At 37.9% G+C, this 27,700-nt stretch overlaps 1 protein-coding gene across 16 annotated transcripts in view; it reads right to left on the bottom strand.

The window, feature by feature from the left end:
• The window catches only part of PHKB (phosphorylase kinase regulatory subunit beta), a 258,670-nt gene that overhangs the window by 211,023 nt on the left and 19,947 nt on the right, over positions 1-27,700 (bottom strand). For all 16 annotated transcript variants that reach the window (XM_004457055.5, XM_058280056.2, XM_071209177.1 and 13 more), the window contains 2 exons: positions 17,084-17,173; positions 15,020-15,158 (listed from right to left, as the gene is read on the bottom strand). In XM_004457055.5, coding sequence (XP_004457112.1) covers positions 15,020-15,158; positions 17,084-17,173 — 229 coding nt within the window. The remainder of the gene's footprint in view (positions 1-15,019; positions 15,159-17,083; positions 17,174-27,700) is intronic.

Raw genomic sequence — 27,700 nt, forward strand, 5'->3', positions numbered from 1 at the left:
ACAGAGCAGGATATACATTTTTCTCAAGCGCACATGGAACATTCTCCAAGATTGACCATATGCTAGGCCACAAAGAAAGGCTTAATGAATTCAGAAAGATCGAAATCATACAAAACAACATCTCTGACACAGTGGAGTGAAGGTGGAAATTGGCAAGGGACAGAGACCCAGACTCCACACGACAATTTGGAAATTAAACAGCACACTCTTAGAAAAACAGTGGGTCAAAGAGGAAATCTCAAAAGAAATCAATGACTACCTTGAAACAAATGATAATGATAACACAACATACCAAAATTTATGGGATGCAGCAAAAGCGGTACTGAGAGGGAAATTTATAGCCATAAATTCATATATCAAAAAAGAAGAAAGAGCAAAAATTGGAGAACTAACTGCACTTTTGACGGAATTAGAAAAACAACAACAAAGTAACCCAACAGGAAGAAGAAGGAAGGAAATAACAAAGATAAGAGCAGAACTAAATGAAATAGAAAATAAGAAAGCACTTGAAAAAATAAACAAGACCAAGAGCTGGTTTTTTGAGAAGATCAACAAAATTGACAAACCTTTAGCGAGACTAACAAGAGAAAAGATGCAAATACACAAAATAAGAAATGAGAAAGGTGATATCACCACTGACCCCACAGAAATAAAAACCATCATAAGAGGATACTTTGAAAAACTATATTCCAACAAAAATGACAATTTAGAGGAAATGGATAAATTCCTAGAAACTCATAAGCAGCCCATACTGACGAAAGAAGAAATTGATGACCTTAACAAACCAATCACAAGCAAAGAGACAGAATCAGTCATTAAAAATCTCCCAACTAAGAAGAGTCCAGGGCCAGACGGCTTCACAGGTGAATTCTATAAAACATTCTGGAAAGAACTAACACCAATCCTGTTGAAACTATTCCAAAAAATCGAAACAGAAGGAACACTGCCTAATTCCTTCTATGATGCCAACATTACCCTAGTACCAAAGCCAAACAAAGACACCACAAGAAAGGAAAATTACAGACCAATTTCTCTAATGAACCTAGACGCAAAAATACTTAACAAAATACTTGCTAATCGTATTCAACAACACATTAAACGAATTATACACCATGACCAAGTGGGATTTATTCCAGGTATGCAAGGATGGTTCAACATAAGAAAATCAATCAATGTAATACACCATATAAACAGATTGAGAGAAAAAAACCACATGATTATATCTAAAGATGCAGAAAAGGCATTTGACAAAATACAGCACCCCTTCCTGATAAAAACACTTCAAAAGATCGGAATACAAGGAAACTTTTTGAACATGATAAAGAGTATATATGAAAAACTGAAAGCCAACATTGTTTACAATGGCGAGATCCTGAAATCCTTCCCTCTAAACTCAGGAACAAGACAAGGATGCCCATTGTCTCCGCTCCTATTTAACATTGTCTTGGAAGTACTTGCTCGAGCACTGAGACAAGAACCAGATATAAAAGGCATTCAAATTGGAAGGGAAGAAGTCAAAATTTCATTATTTGCAGATGACATGATCCTATATATAGAAAACCCTGAGATATCTACAACAGAGCTCCTAGAACTCATAAATGAGTTTAGCAAAGTCGCAGGTTATAAGATCAATGCGCAAAAATCAGTAGCATTTCTGTACACCAATAATGAGCAAGATCAGGAGGAAATCAAGAAACAAATACCATTCACAATAGTAAATAAAAAAATCAAATACTTAGGAATAAATTTAACTAAAGAGGTAAAAAACTTATACATCGAGAACTATACAAGATTGTTCAAGGAAATCAAAGACGACCTAAATAAATGGAAGAATATTCCCTGTTCATGGATAGGAAGACTGAATATTATTAAGATGTCTATCCTACCAAAACTGATCTACACATTCAATGCAATCCCAATAAAAATCAACACAGCCTTCTTTAAGGAACTAGAAAAACTAACTATGAAATTTATTTGGAATAGAAAGAGGCCCCGAATAGCCAAAGACATATTGAAAAAGAAAAACGAAATAGGAGGAATCACACTTCCTGACATCAAAACATACTACAAAGCTACAGTAGTGAAAACAGCATGGGACTGGCATAAGGAGAGACACACAGACCAATGGAATCGAATTGAAAGTTCAGATATAGAACCTCATGTATATAGCCATATAATATTCGATAAAGCCACCAAACCCTCTCAACTGGGAGAGAATGGCCTATTCAACAAATGGTGCCTGGAGAACTGGATAGCCATATGTAGAAGAATGAAAGAGGATTACCATCTCACACCTTATACAAAGATCAACTCTAGATGGATCAAAGACCTAAATATAAGAGCCAAGACCATAAAGACCTTAGAAAGCAGTGTAGGGAAACATCTACAGGACCTTGTAATAGGAAATGGCTTCATGAATATCACACCAAAAGCACGAGCAGCAAAAGAACAAAGAGATAAATGGGACTACCTCAAAATTAAAGCCTTCTGCACCTCAAAGGAGTTTGTCAAGAAAGTAAAAAGGGAACCCACACAATGGGAGAAAATATTTGGCAACCATATATCTGATAAGAAACTTATAACTTGCATATATAAAGAACTCATATATCTTGAAAACAAAAAGATAAACAACCCATTTAAAAAATGGGAAAAAGATTTAAACAGACACTTCTCCAAAGAAGAAATACAAATGGCTAAAAAGCACATGAAAAAATGCTCCAAATCTCTAGCTATCAGGGAAATGCAAATCAAAACTACAATGAGATACCATCTTACTCCCATAAGATTGGCAGCCATGAAAAAAACAGTAGAATACAAATGCTGGAGAGGATGTGAAGAAAGGGGAACACTCATCCATTGCTGGTGGGAATGCAGAAGGATCCAACCATTCTGGAGGACAGTTTGGCGGTTTCTCAAAAAACGAACCATAGATTTGCCATATGACCCAGCAATACCACTGCTGGGTATATACCCGTCAGATCTGAAAACAAGGACACAAACCGATATATGTACACCAATGTTCATAGCAGCATTGTTCACTATTGCCAAAAGTTGGAATCAATCCAAATGTCCATCAACAGATGAGTGGATCAATAAAATGTGGTATATACACACAATGGAATACTACTCAGCTGTAAGAACCAATACACTACAATCGCACATGATAACATGGATGAACCTTGAGAATCTTATGTTGAGTGAAGCAACCCAGGCATTGAAGGACAAATACTATATGACCTCAATGATATGAAATAAGTTAACTGCCTCAGAGAGCTAGAGTCTGGAAAAGTGGCTTACAGGAAATCGGGGGGTGGAGGAAGGATGTGAGTTAATGTCTGCAGGGGTGGAATCTGTGATGAGCTGGCGGTAAGTATGAGCACAAAGAAGGGACAAAATGGGGGCAAGGGGTTACCTTCGGGTGGGGTTTTCTGGGTTTGAGGGGGGCTGGGGATGGGAAGAGAGGTAATATTGTCCAAGAAATAGGTGGGAGGGAGGGGCAACATACGAATATGGGAGAGTGTCAGAAGTTCGTTGAGAACTAAATGTTGAGTAAAACGTATCAAAGTATAAGTAGGAGGGTTACCTGGTTAGGACGCTCAGGGGGTATGGTCTGATGCGTGACGGACCCCGGAGGGAATAGGTGAAGGCTCAATTTGCCAAGGTGGGTTCTACCATTGGGTGGGGTGGACCCATATCCTGGGGAAGACTAATGCCGTTGAATAGAGAGAACTATATCTCTCGTGAGAAAGGACGGCTCAGGGCATTAGATTGGCAGGCATTGTGGGCCCTAAGGGGAGGGGAAAATGGATGTGGAATGGATGGAACAAAGGTAAATAAGGGGGCAAAAGAGGAGTTATGTGAGAGTACACGAGGATGAATATAAAACAGCTAATATTACACCAAAAACATATAGGGGATGACAGACTAATAATGAAAACCATAAGACAAAACATAGGATAACTAAAAAATTTAGAAAACTGTACAGCCTAAAGTATGGACCCCATAGTAAGCACAAATGTCACCTTGTTTGAAAACTATAGTTTCGGAATCTGTACATCAGTTTCAGGAAATATGATATGAATAAGTTAAGAGATTATTGCTGTGGAAGGGAAAAGGTTTTATGGTGGATCTGGGGAAATACTGTATATTGTATATATGAATTTCGGTGATCTAAGACTCTTCTGAAGCTGACATTATGTTGGGATTCACTTTACGGGAAGTTTTGGATCACAGAGTGGTTCAACAATGGCAGCGGAGGAATACTGATATGGGATTTTATTGACAGGATATATATGGTTGACAGGGAGTTATACAGGGCATTTGCCCAGGGTATATGGTAATGTCTATATATACTCATAGTGGAAACAAAAACAACAGCTGGGGGGGTACTGGGCTCCTGGCCGGGGGGTCACTGTTGTGGGCCCTGGGAGAGCAGCGGCAATCCTCCAGGTGCAACGGCAAGAACCAGGAAGGAAGGAGGGCCCAACAGTGGGCTCGTGATACTAATGGTTACACTTTTGAGCCTATACACCTGCAATAAGAACAAGGCCTAGAGTAGCATTGTGCCTGGGGGTTTCCTCCTGACAGCCTGCATGTTACTCAAATGTGGCCACTCTCACAGCCAAACTCAGCGTATAGATGCGATGCATTCCCCCCAGCGTGGGACACGACACCCGGGGATGAGCCTCCCTGGCACCGAGGGATCACTACCACATACCAGCTGAAGAAGCAACTAGAAAATACCTTGAATTAAAGATTCAATGTGGAACAGCAGAATATACCTGTCTACATATAATAACATGACTTCGGGAAGCGGTTTGACCTAATGTAAGGGGGAAATGGAAAGGAGAAATGAGATTATAAGGCTGTGAGTCTCTAAAAAAGAGTCTGGAGGTTGTCAGAAGGAATACCCCTATGTACAACTGAACAGAGTCTAAGAGACAGATAAGGTAGATACAACCCCAGGTATTGGTTCTTTTGAGGGATAAAGAGACCCACGGGTTCTATGGTCATGGCAGAAGGGGTTCACTGCCATGACAGATGGCCCTTCTTTGGAGCTGGTGTTTCTGCGTGATGGAATTGGACTCAGAGGGGATCTCTTTTCACAAGACTTGCATGCTACTTTATTGGAATTGTAGTTGGTGCTGGGTTTAAGATATATGTAGGGGATTTGAATCTCTGGACTGATAATATGACACCCAGGCCCAGAGCCTCAACAGACTTCAGCTCCTACACTTTGATTTATTGGACTTACTCCACTCAGCTAACATGGAGTTGAAGAAGGTCAACCACCACAACATGGAGCCTAGAGTGTCTACAACTGGAAGCGGGAGGAGTGCATCCAGTACCCATGTGGAATCTAAGCCCTCACTTGACATAGATGTGCAATGGACACAACCAATCCAATGTCCACAGAGAAAATGTGGAATGGGTGTGGGAACGGTAGCCATGGTGGCTGCTGGGTGTGGGGAACGGGAGGAAGAGATGAGATGGGGAGGCATTTTCGGGACGTGGAGTTGTCCTGGATAGTGCTTCACGGACAATTACGGGACATTGTAGATCCCCCCAGGGCCCACTGGATGGAACGTGAGAGAGTCTGGGCTATGATGTGGACCATTGACTATGGGGTGCAGTGATGCTCAGAGATGAACTTACCAGGTGCAATCGATGTGTCATGATGATGGAGAGAGTGTTGCTGTGGGGGGAGTGGGGGGCGGGGGCGGTGGGGTTGAATGGGACCTCATATGTTTCATAATGTAATTTAAAAAAATAATAATAAATAATAATCAAATCTGAAAAAAAAAAAAAAAAGAAAGAAAAGAAAACCTTTGATATTTCCCCCAGGTCTAGATTCCCTCCCCACCCCAACTCTATCCCCAACAACACTTATATCTAAAGATATTATGATCCAAAATGTTATTATTGTGCTACCATTCATATAACATAGTCTATTTTAACGATTATAAAGTGTACAATTCAGTGACTAAGTACATTTGTAATACTGTACAATCATTACTGCTATTTAGATACAGAATTCTTATATCACCCCAAAAGGAAATGCCGTAATCTTTTGAAAGCAAAACTCATGTCCAAAAGTTGCTATTTTTCACCCTGTTAGTGGGCCTTACTTTGGAACTTATGCTCCCCAGTATAAGAGAGTTAGATTTGTTTTTATAGGTTCTCTACACATGGCTCTTTTTGTTTGAACATATAATTAGCACTATACTGGATAATTCTATGTCCCAGAGACTTAAATCTTTGATCCGTCCACTTGCCAGTTGAGTCCTAAATTTCAGCAGAGTTTGCAATACCTACTCTCCAGTTCATTGGACTCACCCAGGATAATTAACAAGGAGATGATGATAGACAATGCCCATCCCAAGGAACAGAGTGTCTGCAACTGCAAACAAGATTGCTCCATCCATCTGCCCCATGGGATCTAAGACCCCTCTCAATTAGCAGCAGAATGGGCATCATCATCCCCAAATACTCAAGAATGGGGAATGAACAATGAACTAAAGTAGTCATATTATTATTCTAGCAATGAAAGAACTCTTATCATTGATGTAAAGGCAGTGGCCACCAGAGGTTCAGAGCAATGGAACAGGTAAGAATAGCTGTAATATGGGGACATGTTTGGGACACTGGATTTGTCCTGCATACCACTGCAGTGACGGATACAGGCCATTGTACATTTTGTCCTAACTTACAAAATTGTGTGGGATAGAGTGTAAAGTATAATGTAAACTGTAGACGATGGTTAGTAGCAATGCTTCAGTATGGGTTCCTCAATGTTAACATACCACACTAATAAAGGATATTGTTAAAGTGGGAAAGTGTGGGAGGGGAAGGAGTGGGGCATATGGGAATCCCTTATATTTTATGTAACATTTATGTAATCTAAAGCATCTTTAAAAATTAAAAAAATAATTTTAAATTCTTAAAAAAAAAAAATACATCCAAAAATAAATAAATAAATACATCAAATAAGAAAATTAGGTAGGCCACAGAAAATAACATTAATAATAATAAAGAAGACAAAGAAAGTGAAGTTATGATCTGGTAATTATGATGACACTGATGATGATGCAACATAATATAATAATAATGGCTATCATTTACTGAAGGCTTCCTTTATGCCAGGTACTATGCTCAGTCCTACAGATATATTATCACATTTAATCACCACAATAATCCCACTTTTTCCTGAAGAAACTGGAAAGATTATTAACTTACCCATGATTACAGAGCTAGTTGTGAAGGATTTCTCTATATGTGTACCAGAATCCAAAAGCCCAGTTTATGTGCATGAAAAAAGAATTCAAAAATGGGTCTAAGTTCCAAGAAAGAATAATAGTTGAGGATAAGCACTCATGGGCAACCAACCAGACTATTATGACTGATCTGATAGTTCCAACAGTGGTGTTATATGTGACTTGTCTTATTAGTTAGTTTGCCTCACCCTGCAATTACTAAAAATTAAAAAAAAATTACACCCTTAGAAACTGTAGCATCATTATACATATTTCTCAAACAGAGAAGATGAATGAAACTATTCCATCATGCAACCTGAATCTTTCCCTAAAAAACTTACAATTTGAAGTTTTAATAGCTGATAAAAGTACCTAAGCATAAAATATCTGGTCATTCATTTATTTTTTCACTCACTCAACAAATATTTATCAAGTGTCTTCTACGTACAGTAATATTGCCATCAGGGAAATTACAATCCAGCAGAGAAGAATAATCAGTAAAAATAAACGATGATAGGGGCTATGATCAGTGAAGATGGGCAAGTGTTATGGAAATAAATAGCAAGGGCAATAAAGTCTGGGAGGATTGAGAAGAAAGGGCTGACAAGAAGGTAGCAGAGGGAAGCTATTTTGGCCCAGTGGATAGGGCAACCATCTACCACATAGGAGGTCCGCGGTCCAAATCCTGGGCCTCCTTGACCCGTGTGGAGCTGGCCCATGCGCAGTACTGATGCAGGCAAGGAGTGCCCTACCATGCAGGGGTGTTCCCCACGTAGGGGAGCCCCATGCGTAAGGAGTGTGTCCTGTAAGGAAAGCTGCCCCACATGAAAGAAAGTGCAGCCTGCCCAAGAATGGCACCACACACACGGAGAGCTGATGCAGCAAGATGACTCAACAAAAAGAAATAGATTCCCGTGCCGCTAACAACAGAAGCGGACAAAGAAAAAAGAACACACAGCAAATCCACACAGAGAATAGACAACTGGGGCGGGAGGAGGGGGGCAAAGGGGAGAGAAATAAATAACATAAATCTTCAAAAAAAAAAAAGATGGTAGTAGAAGACTTTACAGACAAGTGACAGATGAACAAAAGTTAGCAGCCACGTGATGGGGAGGGATGATGGGAACAGCAAGCTACTTGTTAGTTTCAAGGAAAGAAATATTGTTCAGCTAAAGTGTAGTGGGCTTGGGTGAATGGTGAGTTAGGTAGAAAATTCTCATCCTGGATGCAATGAACAGAATAGACTGGAGGGATTCAATTTTGAAAATAGGAGATCAGTTGTGGAGGTTGTAATAAGCCAAGAGAGGGGTAATATTGGGGAATACATAGCTGAAGTTTGAACTTAGATATAAAGAAGACAGTATGCACACTGATCTGTAAATTAAAAATATCTAAGAATATTTCTTTAAGAATATTTTAGGAATATTTCATTCTGATCTATAGGTTTTGAGAAAATTTGAAGTATGAAAAAAAATAACTACAAGCCTACTCCTACAAAATTAACACTTTAATCTGAAAATACTTGTACAAATTTAAAGTATACAGAAAAATAATACAAAATAAAAATGCTACATTTTCTGGCAATGAAAGGGAAACTGTTATCAGCATCAGACAAAATAAATGAGGCAACTGCTTTGAAGCAGTGGATGAACAGGCAGTTCATCCATAGGTGACCCCCACAATGCCCCTGTGGCTCTTAACCTGGGGAACATTTCCCACAGAGCATGAATTCAATCAAAGCAAGGCACTTCCATTGAATGAAGGCAGAGATTAGATCCCAGAGTAGGTGAAGTAGGTAAATCTGCACAGCAGGAAATTGGAAAGAAGGAAGTTGCATGCGAAGAGAAAGATGTCCACTGGGAGTCCTTGTGATTCTTTTGATGGAAGATCAATACATGAACAGAACTTGAGACTTACCACAGAGCAGTTCCTATGGGATTATAAAGAGATAAGAGATGCCAGAGGTTGAATAACGTAGTCTGGAATTCCAGCTCAGCCACAGTGGAAGGATGTCCTTAATACCTCCGTAACTCTCAGGTACCCAGTTAAGGTGCCAGAAAGATCAAACTTTAGCAGCATCTAAATATCATGCACTAATAAAGCCCAAACTAAGTCTTGACAAGAGCTACAGAGGCGATAGCTTACAAATTGTGTCCTATTAAGTTACATGCTATTGGAAAACACCTTGGTTTTTCCACAGCCAACCTAACAAAGTGTAAAACTAAGCCTACAAATGTTAATGATCACCAGCTAATAAATGAATTACTTATTGGAGTAAAAATCAACATGCTACAGAAAAAGATTATAAAATCCAGGGTCTCTACAATGATCACTCTCAAGGTCTAGTGAACAATTAATGTATTAGATATGCAAGGAAACAGGAAAATATCATTAGCTCCTCACCACCAAGAAGTCCACTGAAATCGATCTTGAAATGGTCAGATATTTGATTTAGGAAACACACTTTAAATCAGCTACAGTAAATATGTTCAAAAGATGAAAGGAAAATATAACCAAAGAATAAAAAGAAAATATAGTCTTAAAGTGTAAACAGATAGGGAAAGTCAACAGAGAACTGGAAACTACAGAACTTAAAAGTACAATAACTAAAATGAAAAAGTCACTGGATGAGCTTAAAGACTAGAAATGGCATAAAAAGAGACAGTGTATTTGAATACAGATTAATAAAAATTATCCATTTGGAAGAACAAAAGGAAAAAAGCTTTTAATAAGAAAGTTAATGAACCTGTGGTCAATATAATCAATATAAAGAAATGTAATCAAGGACCCAGAAGAAAATAAACAGAAAAAATAGTTGAAGAAAAAGGGTTTAAAAAAAGGCAAAAATGGCAACAACAAAAAAAAATAGGGTCAATGCATAAACCTATATATTGAAGAATTTCAGTGAAACACAAGTTGCAAAAATAAAAAATAATAATAGCCATACCTAAGTATATCACTGTAAAAACACTAAAAATCTAAACCTTAAAGAAAAAACCTTGAAAGTAACTATAAAAAAAGGATACATAATATTTAGGGAAACAAAGATAAGAAAAATGATTGATTGTGCAACAGAAAAAATGGAGGCCATAAGACAAAAGTAATGGTATACTTACAGTGCTAAAAGGAAAATAAAAATCCTCTCTCCAAAAAGAAGAGTCATTTTCAGATAAACAAAATCTGAGATATTTCTTATCAGCAGTCCTACACTATAAGTATGCTATAGAACATTCTTCAGACTGAAGGGAAATTAACTAGATAGAAACTTAGATCTATGAAGAAGAATGAAGAGATCAGAAATGGTAAATAAGTGTGTAAATATTAAAAAAAGTGTGAAACTGGGCAAATTTTGAATATTCACAGATAAAGAGAAATTGAGTCTCTAACCAAGAGACTGGCTTTGCAGAAAATACTAGAGGGAATGTTACAACCTGAAAAGAAAAGCCAGGAGACAGAGGCTTGGTAGAGAGTCTAGAAATCAAGAACGTATAATTAAAAGTAACTAAAAGTGTAAAAGACTGGTGAAAACAAGTTATGATAGATGCAACTGAAAGATCAAAATGAGCAAAGAATTGCCATTACATTAATAACATTGAATGTTAATGGATTAAAATTTCCAATTAAAAGACTGGAGGAATGGATAAGAAACAATAAGCCATCCATATGTTATCTACAAGATACTCACCTTAGACTCAAGGATACCAATATACTTAAAGTGAAAGGCTGGTAAAGATATTCCACTCATTTAGTAACCAAAAAAGAGCTGGACTAGCTATATTTACACAGACTGAAACAGACTTTAAAAGCAAAGTTATTATTAAAGACAAGGAAGATCAATATACAATAATAAAAGGGGCAATTCTCAAGGAAAAAATAACCATCATAAATGTAACCTGACCAGGATGCACCAAAGTACATGAGGCAAACTGAAGGGAGAATAGATGCCTCTACAATAATAGTTGGAGACTTCACTACACCACTCTCATCACTGGATAGATCATCTGGGAAAAGGATTAATAAAGAAACAAAAAGCTTCAATAATATGATAAGCAAATTAACCTAACAGAAATACACAGAACATTGCACCCCAAAACAGCAGGGTATTACATTCTTATCAAGTGCTCATAGATCTTTCTCCAGGATAGACCACAAGTCAAAAAGCAGTTCTGTATAAATTCAAAAGAACAAAATTATACAAAGCACTTTCTCTCATCATAATGGAAAAAAGCTGGAAATTAACGGGTAGAAAAAGGGAACATTAAACAACATACTATTAAATGATAACTGGGTCAATGAAAAATTGCAAAAACATTTTAAAATATCTCAAGATGAATGAAAATGAGAATACAAAATATCAGAACCCACTGGATGCAATGAAAACACTGCTAAGAGGTAAATTCACAGCCCTCAATGATTACATTAAAAAAAAAGAAAGAGCTAAAATTAACGACCTAACTACACAGCTGGAGGAACTAGAGAAAGAACTGCAAACTATTACCAAAACAAGCAAAAGGAATGAAATAACAAAGATCAAATAGAGCCGAGAGACCTGGATATCCATGTCCAAAAGAAAGAGCCCCCACCTCACACCTTATAAAAATTTTAATGCAAAATGGATGAAAGACCTAAATATAAAGGGTAGAACCATAAAACTACTAAAAGAAAATGCAGAGAAACATCTTCAAGACCTGGTGGTAGGTGAAGGTTCTTAAACCTTAAAACAAAAGCATAAGCAATTTAAATAGGACCTCCTCAAACTTAAACAGTTTTGGGCTTCAAAGTACTTTATCAAGAAGGTGAAAAGTCAACCCACTCAATTGTAGTAAATATTTGGAAAACATATATCCGATAAGGGTTTGCTATCCATGCTATATAAAGACATCATGCAATTAAACAATAAAAGAGCAAGCAATCCAATTAAAAATAAAAAATGCCCAAACCTATATGATAATATTTTAATATAAGGAATAAGGTAATTTTCTTTTAGCTGTTTCTGAATATTTCAGTAGGTTCAGAAACAGTTTTAAGCTGAAGGATGTAAATTTAAAAAATTTTATTATACATAATGATAGTGAGAACTACAACTTAATATATAACATTTTTTCCTCCTCCAAGATTAAACAAAATCAAATTATAAAGTGGACTCATATCATTTAAGAGAAATAAAAAATATTTCAAAATGTACTTATATAAATTTCACTTTCAATAATAAAATATTAATTATATTTCACTAATTAAATAACATGAAATTATACTACAAAACAGACTTTCAATCTTTTAGTTCATACACATACAAGACACACAACTTTAAATAGAGATGACATTTCATGAATTTTTAACAGGGCTGATAGAAAACTAATACAATTAGAAAATTCAATTTTTATAAAATAACTTTAGACCATGCATTCAATAAAAAAGAAACTTCTGTAGAGAAAATTTAATCTAATTTTTGAGAAATTCCTCCTAAAATAATCTCTGATTTCATCAGCATTTATATGTAGATGGAAACAAAATTTATATATTTATATTAACCTTATATTGTGAAATTAAAAAGGGTTTCATGTTTCTAAGATGAGTACCCTAGCTTTTCTCTAAATGTAAGTCATGACCCTAATACTCACATATGCAAAAAAAAAAAAAAATCTTCTTTTAGTAGATAAGATAAATGATCCTCAGAGTTAGTACATTGATAATGTGCAGAAAAAAATAAGAAGACTAAGTTAGAAGACTTCTGAGAAAAGGTCAAGATCTGACTTCTATCCATATGCTGCCCATACCACAGTATTTTCTATTTGAGCAATTTTCTCCCAATGTTTTATACGGAAAAATTACAAGTCTATATAAGAGTTGAAAGCATGCTACAACGAATAAATCTTTCTACTCTTAACTCGGATTCACCAACTGTTAACATTAGCTTGCATTCTCTATTTTTTTATTCTGCCTTATTTGAAAGTAATCTGTAGACACCATGACCCCTTCACACCTACAAGTTCAGTAGTATCTGCTAAAAACAAGGGCATTATCTTACATAGCTATAATACCATTATCACACCCAAGAAATTTAATATTGATACTATATATCTAATAACCTTTACCCAAATTTATCCAATTATCCCCAAACTGTATTTCATAATGTTAAAATGCATTATCTAAAATTAAGGATCATATACTGCTTTAAGTCTTTCTAAAGCTGGCTATCCTCACACCATTAGGGCTTTTTTTTTAATCTTTTATGATACTCATAGTTCTAATAGTCCAAACCAGTTATCTTGTTAGAAGCTACAACCTGACCTTGTCTGATTATGTTTAGATATTACGGTAAAAAGTTCACATGGGAGAATGTTCTGCAGTTTCCACTGTCTTACATTAGGAGGTATAAAATATATAGCCCAATTATTGTTTTGACGAATTGGTTAAGGTGCTACTGATAGTAGCTTTACATTGAATGAAGTGGTCTATTTATATTAAATATGCAAGGAAATGGTTGTAGTGACATAAGCACAGAAGTATGCTCAAGATTACCTCACTATGATTTTCTTTTAAAAAATGAAAGAATCAGTGTTTAATATGGGGAATCATGTTCATGTGGAAAACAGCATTTTCAAATAAGAATATCTCTTCAGAAAAATTCTGTATCATCTTCAGAAAAATTAACATTCAGAAACCTAATCTTAATCCTAATAATATGGGTTAAAATGTATTGCTATTTACTATCAAGCCTCACACTGGGAATTTTGTATTGCAAAAGGATTTTTTAATAACATAATTATTTGACTTATAACTAATTTCAACAACTGATACTCCAAAGAAGTACAGTGGGGGAAAAAAACCCTGAAACTGAAAAACAGGAGCTATGGCTTGGTTCTATCATTAACTAGCTTTGTAACTCTGGACAAATCTGTTAATTACTCTGGACCCCAGGCTTTTCATCTGCAAAATCCATCATCAATTTTCTCTGCTATTAAATTGAATCAACACCATGAGAATGGACAGTTCATTCTGACAAAGACTAAGGCTGATTTTAAATCCTAGAGATGGTAAACCCACAATTCTCTAATAAAAAAAAAAGATTTGAAAAACCCGAAGGAAGCAAACTTGGCCCAGTGGCTAGCGCGTCCGTCTACCACATGGGAGGTCCAAGGTTCAAACCCCGGGCCTCCTTGACCCGTGCAGAGCTGGTCCACATGCAGTGCTGATGCGTGCAAGGAGTGCCGTGCCATGCAGGGGTGTCCCCGCGTAGGGGAGCCCCATGTGCAAAGAGTGCGCCCTGTAAGGAGAGCTGCTCAGCGCAAAGGAAAGTTCAGCCTGCCCAGGAATGGTGCTGCACACACGGAGGGCTAACACAACAAGATCACACAACAAAAAGAAACAGATTCCCGTGCCACTGACAACAACAGAAGCAGACAAAGAAGAACACGCAGCAAACAGACACAGAGAACAGACAACTCGGGGGGGCCGGGGAAGGGAAGAGAAATTTAAAAAAAAATAATAATAAAATAAAAAACAAAAAAAATTAAAAAACCCAAAGACTAAAAATGAAAAATTATGATAACAACATTATAAAATGTTAGAACTGCAAGGAATCTTAGAGCTTGCATATAAACCCTTAGAAAACTAAAGGGCTTAGAGGCCTAAAAGGGTATGTGAGCAGTCACGGGTGACAAAGTGAGTCAGTGGCAGAATCAAAAACATAGCTGCCTGATTTGGCTTAGGTGAAAAGAATTCTACCAAGACTTGGAGCTATTAGTAGAGCACAACCAGTTTACCTATATGCAAGAGCCAAAGCCCAGGCTCCAGCAGCACAGTAGAGGCTATCCTGGATCTTGGCCTTCTGATCATCACCGCATGTTTTAGTGGGAAAGAGACCTGTGGTTGGACTTTGATACAGCAACAGTGTTGATTTGACTGAAATTGAAGAAAAGACAAAGAATGAATTGTACAGCCATCAATTTTCCTTAGGCTGAATGTGTTCATTGTCTTTGGTTTTACTCATTCCACTTCTGATCATTTTGTTGTTGCTTCTAAACTTAGCTCTATTTACATGGATAAAATTTTGTAGATATACAAATAACTTCATGTAAATTATTCCAACCTAAGTTGGAAACCATCCTGCATGAAGGTGTCTTTCGGGTTTTGAGGAGATGATTCAGATAATTAGCACTTAGCACTTAATGTATAACAAGGAGTACCACATGGTTGCTAAATCTACAGCCAATTCAACTACTAAGAGTAAAGTAAATTACCAACAACTTAGGAAGGATAAGCAATAATTCAGAAAGAAGATAGATTATAAGAAGATCCTAGAACAGCACAGAATCCTGTATTTCACTGATGACTAATTTGTGCCTAGTCTTTAGAGGACTGTATTCATTTTATTTATTATACTATAAAGGTTAGGAAGATATTTAACATTTTAAAACTGAATCCCATTCTTACAGGACATGAAAACAACAGCAAGTAGATAAGAATTTTATGAACATTTTATTTAAAAGAAGTCTGAAATTAATGTTTCAACACGTTTTATGAGTCCTAAAATAGGAAAATAGACTAAAATTATATTTCCTAAAAGCAATTTTATTCTTCTCTAACTATAAATGGAAGGGTAATATTTTCCCCTAAAGTGTATTAGTAATCTAATCTAGATTCCTGTGTTCCAACTACTTTTTAAGATAATTTTTCAAAGATCTTAGATGATTTGGTCCTTCACAGAAATTAAAGGGTTAAGTTTTTTCTTTATTTTATTTTTTTCAGATTAAACTAATCCTATCACCACAGTTGTTGTTTACACTAAAAAGTAAACACTTCTTTCAGAATACTAGGGTACATATTATTATTTTCAATAAGTAAAGAATTGGTCTGTATAGTCCAAAGTGAACGACTGACATTTCTATAACTACAAAGATAAAAGGGTAACATAATATAAGAGTATCTGGACTGAAATAAGGTTTTTGGGTTGTTTTTTTTTTTTTTTGAGGTACCAGGGGCTAGGGATTGAACCTGGGACCTCATATGTGGTATGTTGGAAGCCAGCACTCAACCACTGAGACACATCAGCTACCCTGAGTTGGTTTTATTGTTTGTTTTGCCTGTTTTTGTTTTTTCAGGAGGCACTGGGAACCAAACATGGGACCACCAAGGTGGGAGGCAGGTGCTCAACAGATTGAGCCATATCTGCTCCCAAAATCAGATTTTACATAAGGTTGAAATAAAAGGAAATCCCTATCTTAGGGAGAGACAAATAAACCAAATTTCATATTATTTGTGGTTGTAGGCCAAGTAAATGGCACAAGAAATAAACTAACAAAAAATTAATAATTTCCAATTTATGATCTGACGAAGTGGAGCACTGTACATGCACATCTCAAAGTTGTTTGCTCACACTGAAAAACAAAATTTGCCAGATTTATCATGGCACACACACACAAAAACACTAGTAGCATGCAATTAACAACAGTAACCTGATATTACCTGTTTGTGTCTCAACAAATTAGAAATGGATATAAAAGTTTCAGAACTATCAGGGCAGCACATATAGGTAAATGAAGAAAGAATACTTACATAAAACTTTTGCTTGTGTAAGTGCTAAGAAACATTCTCAGGTTTTGAAATCTGGTAATGTTTAATAAGGTTACAAAACCAGAAATGATTTGCAGATTTCTTTTATAGTCCCAGTATCAATGGGCAATTGGAATATTTAGCTGCCTAAACACTCAAACTATCCCAACATCCAAGTGATAAAATAATATCTACATAATAGGTGTGTATAAACAGGGTAGAATAAATACTAATCAAAGCTCTTTAAAGATATTTTTTTCCTCAGTTTTACTTACCAATTCTGTAATAATGATCCAGTTTATCCCACAGAGTTTCATTATCAGGTCTTAAAAGATCAATGCATTTAAGAGGTTCATAAACTGAACCTAGAAGAAAATGAAAACATGTCAAATTTGGTCATTTTCACCCAGAATCAGAAATAAAACTTGTAAGCAAATGAAGAAGCACTACTTAGCAATGTGATTTTCATTTTCATATGTAAACTGCCCTATTTTAATACTGGTAAAATGTTTTTGGTAGTGGCAGGAGAGAGAAAAAAAATGCCAGTCAACAAGTATAGAAGTGCTCTAAATATCCTAGGAAACCCCCATCCTTATTCCTGACAATCAGTTCCACAAACTGATGTGTATACTGGTCCTGACAAATCAAAGACCACATGGCAGTCACTAGTTCAATCATTTCCTTTGATTATTGTCAAATAATCATAACCCAAAAACCTCACGTTCCAAAGCCATCTACTCCACTAATGTTCAGTTAGTCTTCATACTGAAATTCTTAGGATGCCACTTTATCCCAGGTGAATAAGGCCTTATTACCTGGACCATAAGAAGAGACAGTCTCTACTTCTCAGCCATGAAAATTACTATAAGGTATTAGAGCACACTGCTCAAAAGTTACCAAATACCCAATAATCATGATAATTTGTCACAAAATGGATACAGAAAATTGTTCACTTGACAGCTGATTGAAAAGGAAGACATCTGAACTTTCAGCCATCAAACTAAGCACCGTCTCTAATTCTTCTTAAAAGCACTTAGAAATTATAAACATCTCAGGGTCACAATTAATCCACCTCTGGATTCAGGTAATGCATGTCAAACAACAAAGCACAAAAGTGAACCTACAATTTTCAAAGGGGTAAAAATCATATTGAGATCCATTAAGATACTGAATTTATAGAAAATTAAAGCATTTATATTCACAAAATTGCTATGTACACTATGCTAGTTTAAAGCCAGGGTATTGAGAATACCTGTACGTTTAGACAGATGGAAAACATTCCAAAGGAAATGAAGAAAGAACATATACATGTAAGCAATAGTCCCATTATTTTCTGATGGAAAAAGAACTGATTTTTGGATAAAATAGGAAACAGGAACTGACCTGCTTGAGCCAAGAGAAGATTTTCTAAAGAGAGTCTTCATAATGACACCAACTAGAACGGTTTCCTAGTAAAGGCTCAGGAGATCTAACACAGACAAGAGAGCACAAGAAGCAAAAGCCAACACATGCCCTTTGTGTCCCTGAATTCTGTTAGTTCTGGGCAGAACTAATGATACAGACAGCCAAATTCTAGAACTCTACAAACTCCTAATGAAGCCCATCAACAAAGAAAGAAAATAAAATCAAGTAGAAATGATCACAATTTCAAAATTGAGTACATGTATATACAAAGACAAAAGGGGCCAAATTTACTAGGGTAGAAAAACTGTGCAAATAACATTTTAGATTTAATTTAGAACTCTACCAAATGAGTATTATTTTATATTATATAAAAAATAAAAGCACCATTAAGTATATACATACTTTTATAACCATTATTAAATAATACATCTGCATACAGATGAAGATAGAATATGCAAAACTGATATTAATGTGCAATAAAATGGTAAATGAATTAATTTTGACATTGTTTTAATGGTATTGTATCATGGTTTGAAATAGAAAAAATGTTTTTAAAGTGCTATTAAGGCGACTGTCCCTCCCCATAAAAGACTAAAATAACTGTCATCTAATTTTTCAAAATGTTATCAACCAGTGAAGTTTTCTAAAGGTAGCAATGAAAAAAGAAATTGAAAATCAGACTTCTCAAGATAATATCTCTTAAGAGCTAGAAGAGAAGATATTCAAATCAGAACAGAAAAGCATTAAAAAATCACCTAACTCTATAAAATCAATATTTTCTTATACATTCCTATATCTCAAAGAAAGCCCATAGTGAATTAGGAACAGCTAGGTTAGATAATGTTAATATTTTAGTGGTCACTATTGTATTGTTCCTGAAGTAACTATACAAAATTAAACAAATGAGTATATTTGCCCAAGAGGAAGACACTCCAGGATTCTGTTTCCCCACAGAATCACTGAACCATTAACAAAACCTGGTATAGCTTTCTCCTCAAAACCATGCAACTAGTTAAAAGCAAGTGCTGAATCAAAGAAACGGAGCTTTAAAAAGGCAGCTTTAAAAACTTTAGGAGAAGCTCATGATGCCCTAACTGGCTCCTCTCCCCAGCAGTCCTGAGCCAGCCTATGCTCCCATGTACATTCCTGATGCTGAATGTTCCAGAGAAAGCAGAGTAATCACTATCCACATACCCACTGAAATATGCCTGTTCAAGTCTATCACCTGGCAACTTGAAAGACTGAACCAGGAAACTCCTCTTAGGCTCAAGCTCCCAGACACTGTCCTTCAGATAGAAGTAGTTCACAGACAGTTAAAGCAATGTAAGAAACAACTGTGGAGGACTGCTTGGCAGTTGCTAAAGAAGTTGCATATAGAGTTACTATGTGACCCTGCAATACCACTACAGGGTATGTATCCAGAACAACCGAAAACAGTGACATGAACAGACATCTGCACATCAATGTTCACAGCAACATTATTCACGATCGCCAAAAGATGGAAACAACCTAGATGTTCATCAACAGATGAATGCACAAACTGTGGAATATTCACACAATGGAATATTATGCAGCTGTAACTAGAAATGAAGTCATAAAGCATATGACAACATGGATAAACCTGGAGGACATTATGTTGAACGAAGCAAGACAGACACAAAAGGACAAATACTATATAATTGTATTACTATGAACCAAATATATTGTGTAACATATTGCATGATTCAAAAAAAAATTTATAGGTATCTAGTACATTTAATTGAGAAATCTGTTTTGATTCAACTATGTTTTCTTTTCAGTTTTTAACTTTATAATATTTTCAATTATTAAACATACAAAATAAAGTTAAAAAAACAAAAACAATGAACTTAAAGTGGCCTGGGGCTGAGGATTATAGCTCAATGGTAAGCAAGAGAGCACCCCTAAGACGAAAACAGTCTAATTCATAAGGAATATAGGGAATTCCTAAGTTATGAGCCAGCACAGCCCAGGGAGGGGCAAGACATAGCCTCAAAAAAACTGAGAGGACCCCACAGTTTATTTTCAGCTCTGGTTGATGTTGATAGGAGGGTTAAACTCTGAAGAAAAGCGCACACAACAGGGAGCCAATGTGCAAAGTCTGTTGAAGGTGTTTTTGTATTGGTTTGCTTTTGTTAGCTCCTAGCACTCAAAGAAATTCTATATATTATCACTAACAGGATTAACACACTTAAGGAATAGACAGCTGAGGAAATAAATGGCAGAGTTAATACTTTAAAATATTAAAATGTACAGTGTGCAACAAAAGATTATAATACAGCCAAAGAAACATCTTCACTGCTGTTGGCAATGTAAAATGGTGCAACTGCCAGCAAAAACAATGGCAGTATCTCAGAAAGTTACATATAGAATTCCCATATGACCCAATAATCACTTCTAAGTATAGACCCAAAAGAAATGGAAGGAGGGATTTGAACAGATATTTTCATACCAATGTTCATAGAAGCATTATTCACAATGGCCAAAAGGTAGAAGCAACCCAAGTGTCCATCAAAAGATGGATGGAAAGAGAAGAAGATTTGGTTCAATTTGATAAGTGTCCACTTACCACATGGGGGGCCCTGGGTTGCCTCCTGACCTGTGTGGTGAGCTGGCCCATGCACAGTGCTGATGTCTGCAAGGAGTGCCATGCCATGCAGGGGTGTCCACCGTGTAGGGGAGCCCCACACGCAAGGAGTGCTCCCCATAAGGAGAGCCGCCCCACACGAAAAAAGTGCAGCCTGCCCAGGAGTGGTGCCCCACACATGGAGAACTGACTCAGCAAGATGACACAACAAAAGAGACACAGATTCCCAGTGCCACTGACAAGAATGCAAGTGGACACAGAAGAACAAACAGTGAATGGACACAGAGAGCAGACAACAGAGGCAGGGGTGGGAAGGGGAGAGAAAGAAATAGAAAATAAATTAAAAAAAAAAAAGATGGATGGATAAACAAAATGTGATATATATGTACAATAAAATATTATACAGCTCTGAAAACGAATGAAGTTCTGATACATATGACAACAGGGAAGATATTATGTTGAGCGGAATAAGTCAGACAGCAAAGGAAGGTATTGCACGATCTCAGTGATATAAAATAATTAGAATAAGCAAATTCATAGTCAGAAACTAGAACACAGGTTTATCAGGGCCAAGTTGGGGATAGGGGACAGTTAATCCTTCATTGGTATAGAGTTTCTATTTTGGGTGATGGAAAAATTTCAATAATGGATGGTAAGTAATGGTAGCATAACCCTGAATGCAATTACTGTGACTAAATTACATGCTTGAATAAGATTAAAAGGTGAAATTTTTGGTTATATATATGTTACTAGAACAAAAGTTGTAAAGGAAACTTAGGACTCTATAATACATTATAGTTCTTAGTATAATTATTATAATAATATTTCATCAGTTGTTAACAAGGTTACTACATTAATGCAAAATGTTAATAATAGGGAAAATTACAGTTTGGGGGATGTTAGATGGGAATTCTGTATTTTCTACGTGATTTTACAGAAACCTATAACTTCCCTAATTAAAAAAATGAGGTCATATTTACCAAGGCTTTTAAAAATTAGAGTTTACCTATAATAAAAATTAATTGAAGAATACAGGATCACCATACAATTCCTGTTATGAGCTCCATCTATATGATCTTTATATTGGGTTGTCCAGCGATTTAGTAAATATAAATAACATATTATAGGAATCATCTCATTACCATGCTTAAACAAAACAAACTTATTATATCACCAATCTAAAGTCGAAGGAAAAGTAACCCATGGTAACATTTTAGACAAGAGTTATACATCTGCAAAGCAATTAAAAATGAAAATGTGGAGAAAGTAAACAATGTACTGAGTGCCCAAAGAATATGAAATATGCAAAATAACCAGTTTTGGTTTAGATTTTAGGTTGAAATGATTAAAAGTAATAAGATTACGAGCCAATTTTTCTTTAGAAACCAAGGAGGCAAGAAGGCATTGGGAAAACAAATTTAAATTGCTGACAGCCAAAAATTGCCAATGAAGAATTCTGAATCAACAGGAAGACTCCAGTGAAGCTCCAGTCTTTCCTAGCGTAGGGAGCTTCATGACTTAGTCTTTCTACCACAACTATTTGTGTGTTTCGAAGAATTTCTCCATTTCATATAGGTTATCTAATTTATTGGCATACTATTGTTCATAGTATCCACTTATAGTCCTTTCATTTCAGTGGTGTCAGTAATAATATTTTTTCAGCTTAAAAAAAATTGTGACTAGACATTCTACCACCCAAAACACAGCCACCATTAACATTTTGATGTATACCTCTCAGGCATTTCTTTAAGCAATATATATAAACAAAGATAAAATTTACCACACATAGAATCATAACATTCATGTTTTTTAAAAGAAGATTTATTTATTTATTTATTTCTCCCCCATCCCTCCATTGTCTGCTTTCTGTGTCCATTCACTGTGTGTTCTTCTGTGTCTGCTTATATTCTCATTACGCAGCTCCAGGAACCGATCCTGGGACCTTCCGGAGTGGGAGAGAGACGATCATTCTCTTGTGTCACCTCAGCTCCTTGGTCTGCTGAGTCTCTTACTATTTCTCTTCTGTCTCTTTTTGTTGCTCCATCTTGCTGCTCCAGCTCTCCACGTGGTCCAGCACTCCTGTGCAGGGCAGCACTCCTGTGCGTAGTCCACAGAGGCCAGCATTCCACGCAGGTCAACACTCTGCATGGGCCAGCTTCCCTCACAGGCCAGCTTGCCTTCACCAGGAGGCCCTGAGCATCGAGCCCTGGACCTCCTATATGGTAGACAGGAGCCCAACTGCTTGAGCCACATCCACTTCCCTATTCATGTTACTTCTTTCATGGACAAAACTCTTTTCTCTTCTTACCATACCCCTTGCTCTCTTCTCTCTTTTTCAGGTAACCATAGTTTTTTCCATGCTTATATAATCAAAATCGAACAAAACTTTGGTAAAAAATTGACGTAGCTTGTTTTATACACAAGATCATGATATAGATCCACTCTTGCGTCTTGATCCTCTCACTTTAAAATACACAGAAATCACTCCAAAATAGCAGTTCTTTCTATATTTCATGGTGTAGAAATTGCACAACTTAGTCAACTATTCCCTAATCGATGAGCATATCCTTTGTTTCCTGTTTCTGCCAACATAATACCGTAAAAAAATCTTTAGCGACAGATGCAGCTAATAGTGTACTAGTACCAGCTAGAGTATACTAGAACAAGCTATTATCAGCTGATGAGAAACAAGTTAAATTTTCAGTAATTTGGGGAGCTGGTTAGGAAACAGTCATTACTAAAAACTAAATTAGTTAAACTTACACCTAAATAAATATTACAAAAGTAATAAAGAATCAAACTTAATCACTTCCTTAATTTTTACTACATATTACTATCTAGATCTATTATATTTGTAAAATGGAAATACCACCTAATAGCATGGTATAACACATTTTATGTCATCATGTGAATCATGTACCCCACCAAAGACATGCTCTTGATCTTAATCTACATTCCTGTGGGTGTGGCCCACTGAAAATACATTATCAATTAGGATGTAACTTATTTGTCAATAGGATCTTCTAAGATCTTTTTCAGGTATGGACAAAATGAATCAGGGTGGACCTTACTCTATATTACTGGAAGCCTTATAAAAAGAAGCTAGAAAAGAAAGAGAAGTCAAAGAAAGACATAGGAAGAAGTGAAAAAAAACAGAGGAAATCAGAATAGACAGGAGAGACAGAACCCTGAGGATTCTGCAAAGCCATTACCAGAATACTACAGATTTGGGGGGGAAAGTTTGGCCTTGCTGATGCATCAATTTTCATTTTCGCCTCCTAGCTTTCTAAACCATAAGTCAATTACCTCCTGTTGTAAACCAACCAGGGTGTGGTATTTGCCATGGCAGTTCTGGAAAACTAAGACACATTTCTTCTCAACTCTGCATTCAGTGATGTCACACTGGTAAAATTAAGTAGTTAAGAAAAGACTATATATAATCTGCAAATACAGAAATATTTAATATGAGGCCATTTATAGAAAAACTTTGTCCACCTGTAGTCTATATTCTCAGAAGCATTATTGAATTAAATGGCAAATATACTTTTTACAAAATAATAACAAATTGCATTTTATAAAGGGCTAAAACATCTTATATCTACCAGAACTTCAAGTGTTCCATTCTTTTCAAGTTTTTTCCAATCTGATAGGTGTCTGTTTAAACATTTTTGACAACATATACGTTATTCATATAGTTACCTGATTTTCTGTTATGGTTTTTATTACTGTACTTTATGCATTCAGTTATCTGATCGATTGGGAACTTGCTTTTAAAAACAGAATGAAGATTCAAATATTGATTTTAAAGTAATATATTTCATATTTTTAAAAGGAAACTACATTCATCCAATCTTTTTTTTTTTTTAGGTTATAAAATATTGGCTATAAAGATCCATTTATCATGAGCAGATACCATCCCAAGTTATGGTATTCAAAGAAACACTTTCCTTTAGAAACAATAAAACAATTTTTAAAAGCTAAACATAAATTTTACTATCTAACAATGTGGAATTTGGCCTATTTACATTTTCTCACAGATTAATCAATTTTAGGCAAGATTTAAAATCTATCAGGGACAGGTCCCCTCCCCTGTTCCCTGTACCGCTCCAACAGCCTCCCGCACCCAGCAGGTGGCAGTAAGGCGGGGCACCCGGGGGGCGGCGGCAAGCCTGGCACCCCATTCAGCATCAGCGGCTTCGCCACCCTCACGCTGCAGGAGCGGAGGGGCGGGGGAGGGGGGGCAGAGGAGCACAAGCGCTACCACAGCCTTGGGAACATCAGCCCGAGGGGGAGCAGGGGCAGGAGCGGGGATGGGGGTGGGGGCGGCAGGGACAAGCCTAGCAGCCCAACCTCTTGCAGCCGGCGGATCCGGCCAAGGTACTGGGCACTGCGATGTGCCCGCGCATCCACAATGTGCCGCTGCTTGAGCCCCTGGGGTGCAAGAAGATCGCCAAGGAGCGCCTGACCGTCTTCCTTTTCCCGGAGGACTGTATCACCACCGCCTGCCAGGAGGGTTTCATCTGCATCTGGGCCCGGCCGGGCAAGGCGGTGAGTCGCTCCCAGTGGCCCCCCGGACCGGCAGGACTCTTGGCCCAGGCCCTTGTCGCCATCATCACAGTGGGATGAAAGCTTAGAGTCGGAGCACAAAGCCACTGCAGCCTTAGAGGATGGGCTTCTAGAACCCTGGGCCTTAAGTCCTCAGAGAGGGGCTTAGGCTGTAGGGGTGGGTAGCTGGGGGCGGTGGGACCACCACCCAAAGCTTGTCTGAGAGCGTCATGGCCAGGTCCAGCCGCTGGTGAGCTGAAGCAGAAGCTGCACTTCTGTGGCAAGTTAAGTTTTTAAATGGTGAAACTTTAAAAAAAACACTGTGGGGCAAACTAAACATATTCCCGGGCAAAGCTGAGCCTGGGATCCCAGCTCCTTGCTGGAGACCTGGGCCGTAGGTCCCTGCCTCCAGGCCTATTCACTGTGCCCTTGGGCTTGTCACCGCCACCCCTCCCTGACCTGTCACCTCTTAGAGCAGAGAGCCTTTGAGATGGCTGGGGGGCCGGGTGCTTCCACCTCCTGGGGCAGCCATGGGCCTGGTAAATTTGGGGGCAGTGGGCCCAGGTGCAGGGCTGGGTGCAGGTTCTCAGCTGGCAGGTGTAGGGCCAGAGCTCTGCTCCTGGGTGGTTTTGGAATCTAGAGCCCTGGGTCGCAGTCTTAGAGTGTCAGTCGAGGGCACTGGGACGTGGGGACCCTGGCAAGCCCTGACAGAACCCCTTCTGTCTCCCTAGTTCCCAGATGAGGAGACTGAGGCCCAGAAGGGAAGGTTGGCCCAGGTCACCGGGCAAGTCAGTGGTAGAGGTAGGACTGTCCCTGAGGGTTTTCTCCAGAATTTCAGGACCCCCAAGTCAGAGGAGACCCCAGCTTCCCGCTCTCCCTACCCCATCCTACCCCATCCTCTGCTCAGGATCAGCCAGGGAGCCTAGAGCAGCAGCCTCTGGGGGCGTCTGGTGACAGTCTCAGGTGGCCCCTGACCCTCCCTCCCCTCTGCTCGCAGGGCGTCTCCTCCCAACCCAGCAACTCCCTGAGCGGCATGGTGGTGTGAAGCCCTGGGCAGGTCCGCCACCTGCCCGCGCCCTTCCTGCTGAGTTCACCGAGCAGCAGATTAACAGGACTAACCATGACCATGTACTGCGCCCCTCCCCCACCCTGCACAAACTTGGGGGACAGAGGGTCTCCCTGACTGGCCAGACAGGACTGGGAATGTATGGCCGCAGCCTTGGCCCCACCCACTGCCAAGTACAATGACCCCTCCTCTGAGACATCAATGTTACCCTCATCCCTGTCCCCAGCATGTGACTGGTCACTCCTGGGGGGGAGCCCCCTGCCCGCGAGAGTCCAGCTTCTCAACGCACCCCCTCCCGTGGCAGAGTGTCTGCCCTCCCCGGGCCCCGCCCCTCCCTGGCTACGGTCTGTGCTAAATTATGGAAGCCCCTTGGGGCCCTCCCCGCCCTCAGGACCTCTTATTTATACTAAAGTCCCCAGTTTTCATAAAATAAAAAAAAAATAGAAAAAATAAAATCTATCAGGGACATCTGATGTTCACAAATAGCTTACTTAAACAATAGTCAAAGCTTAATGTATATTTGCAGTACTCTCTAAAAAATCCCCATTGCCTAAAGCAACCTATATTGATTAAAAAAAAATGTGTTACTCAATACTAAATATTGTCAGAGTTAAAACATTAAGTAAACAACATACTTTTATATTTCTTTGTGTCTGAGTTCCAGCAGAAAAATACACGAAATTTGTGAAAGGAGACTCTTAGTACAAAGAAAAAAATCAATCAGTATCTCCCATCTATGTTTTATTATTGACTCTCTAACTTTGGGAATTGAACAAGTTGAAAGTCAGCAGTTCTAATGAATGCGATTTTAAATCAAAAGGGGGAAATACTAAATACAAGTGAGAGTTTATGGCTAGGAGATTTCAAAGTGAGTAGGAAGTCATTCCAGAGGTTACGCTTATGCATGTCTCAGGAGGATCTCACTGACTGCCACAGTAAATAGTGCCTCAAACTGGGGGGCTGCTGAGGGTTCTAGAGACATCTAGACACTATAGGCAGGGCAGACAATCTCAGGAATTCGGCATCCTGTCAGTGGGCCTTACTTTGGAATATATGCTCCCCAACATAAGAGTTAGACTCATCTATAATTTCCCTAAAAACGGAAGTCTGAATTTGAATACAGGGCTTTCTGAAGAGAAATTTATGTGGACTCATTTCCTTGTGCCATGAAACCTCACAAAAATGCTTGCCTTAGAAGTATTAAGAGCCGTTATTCCTTGCTTTCATTTATGCCTTAACCACCAGACTGCCCTAATATTATATGCATATGTA

Source organism: Dasypus novemcinctus, chromosome 18 (assembly GCF_030445035.2).
Source record: "Dasypus novemcinctus isolate mDasNov1 chromosome 18, mDasNov1.1.hap2, whole genome shotgun sequence".
NCBI classification, from domain to species: domain Eukaryota; kingdom Metazoa; phylum Chordata; class Mammalia; order Cingulata; family Dasypodidae; genus Dasypus; species Dasypus novemcinctus.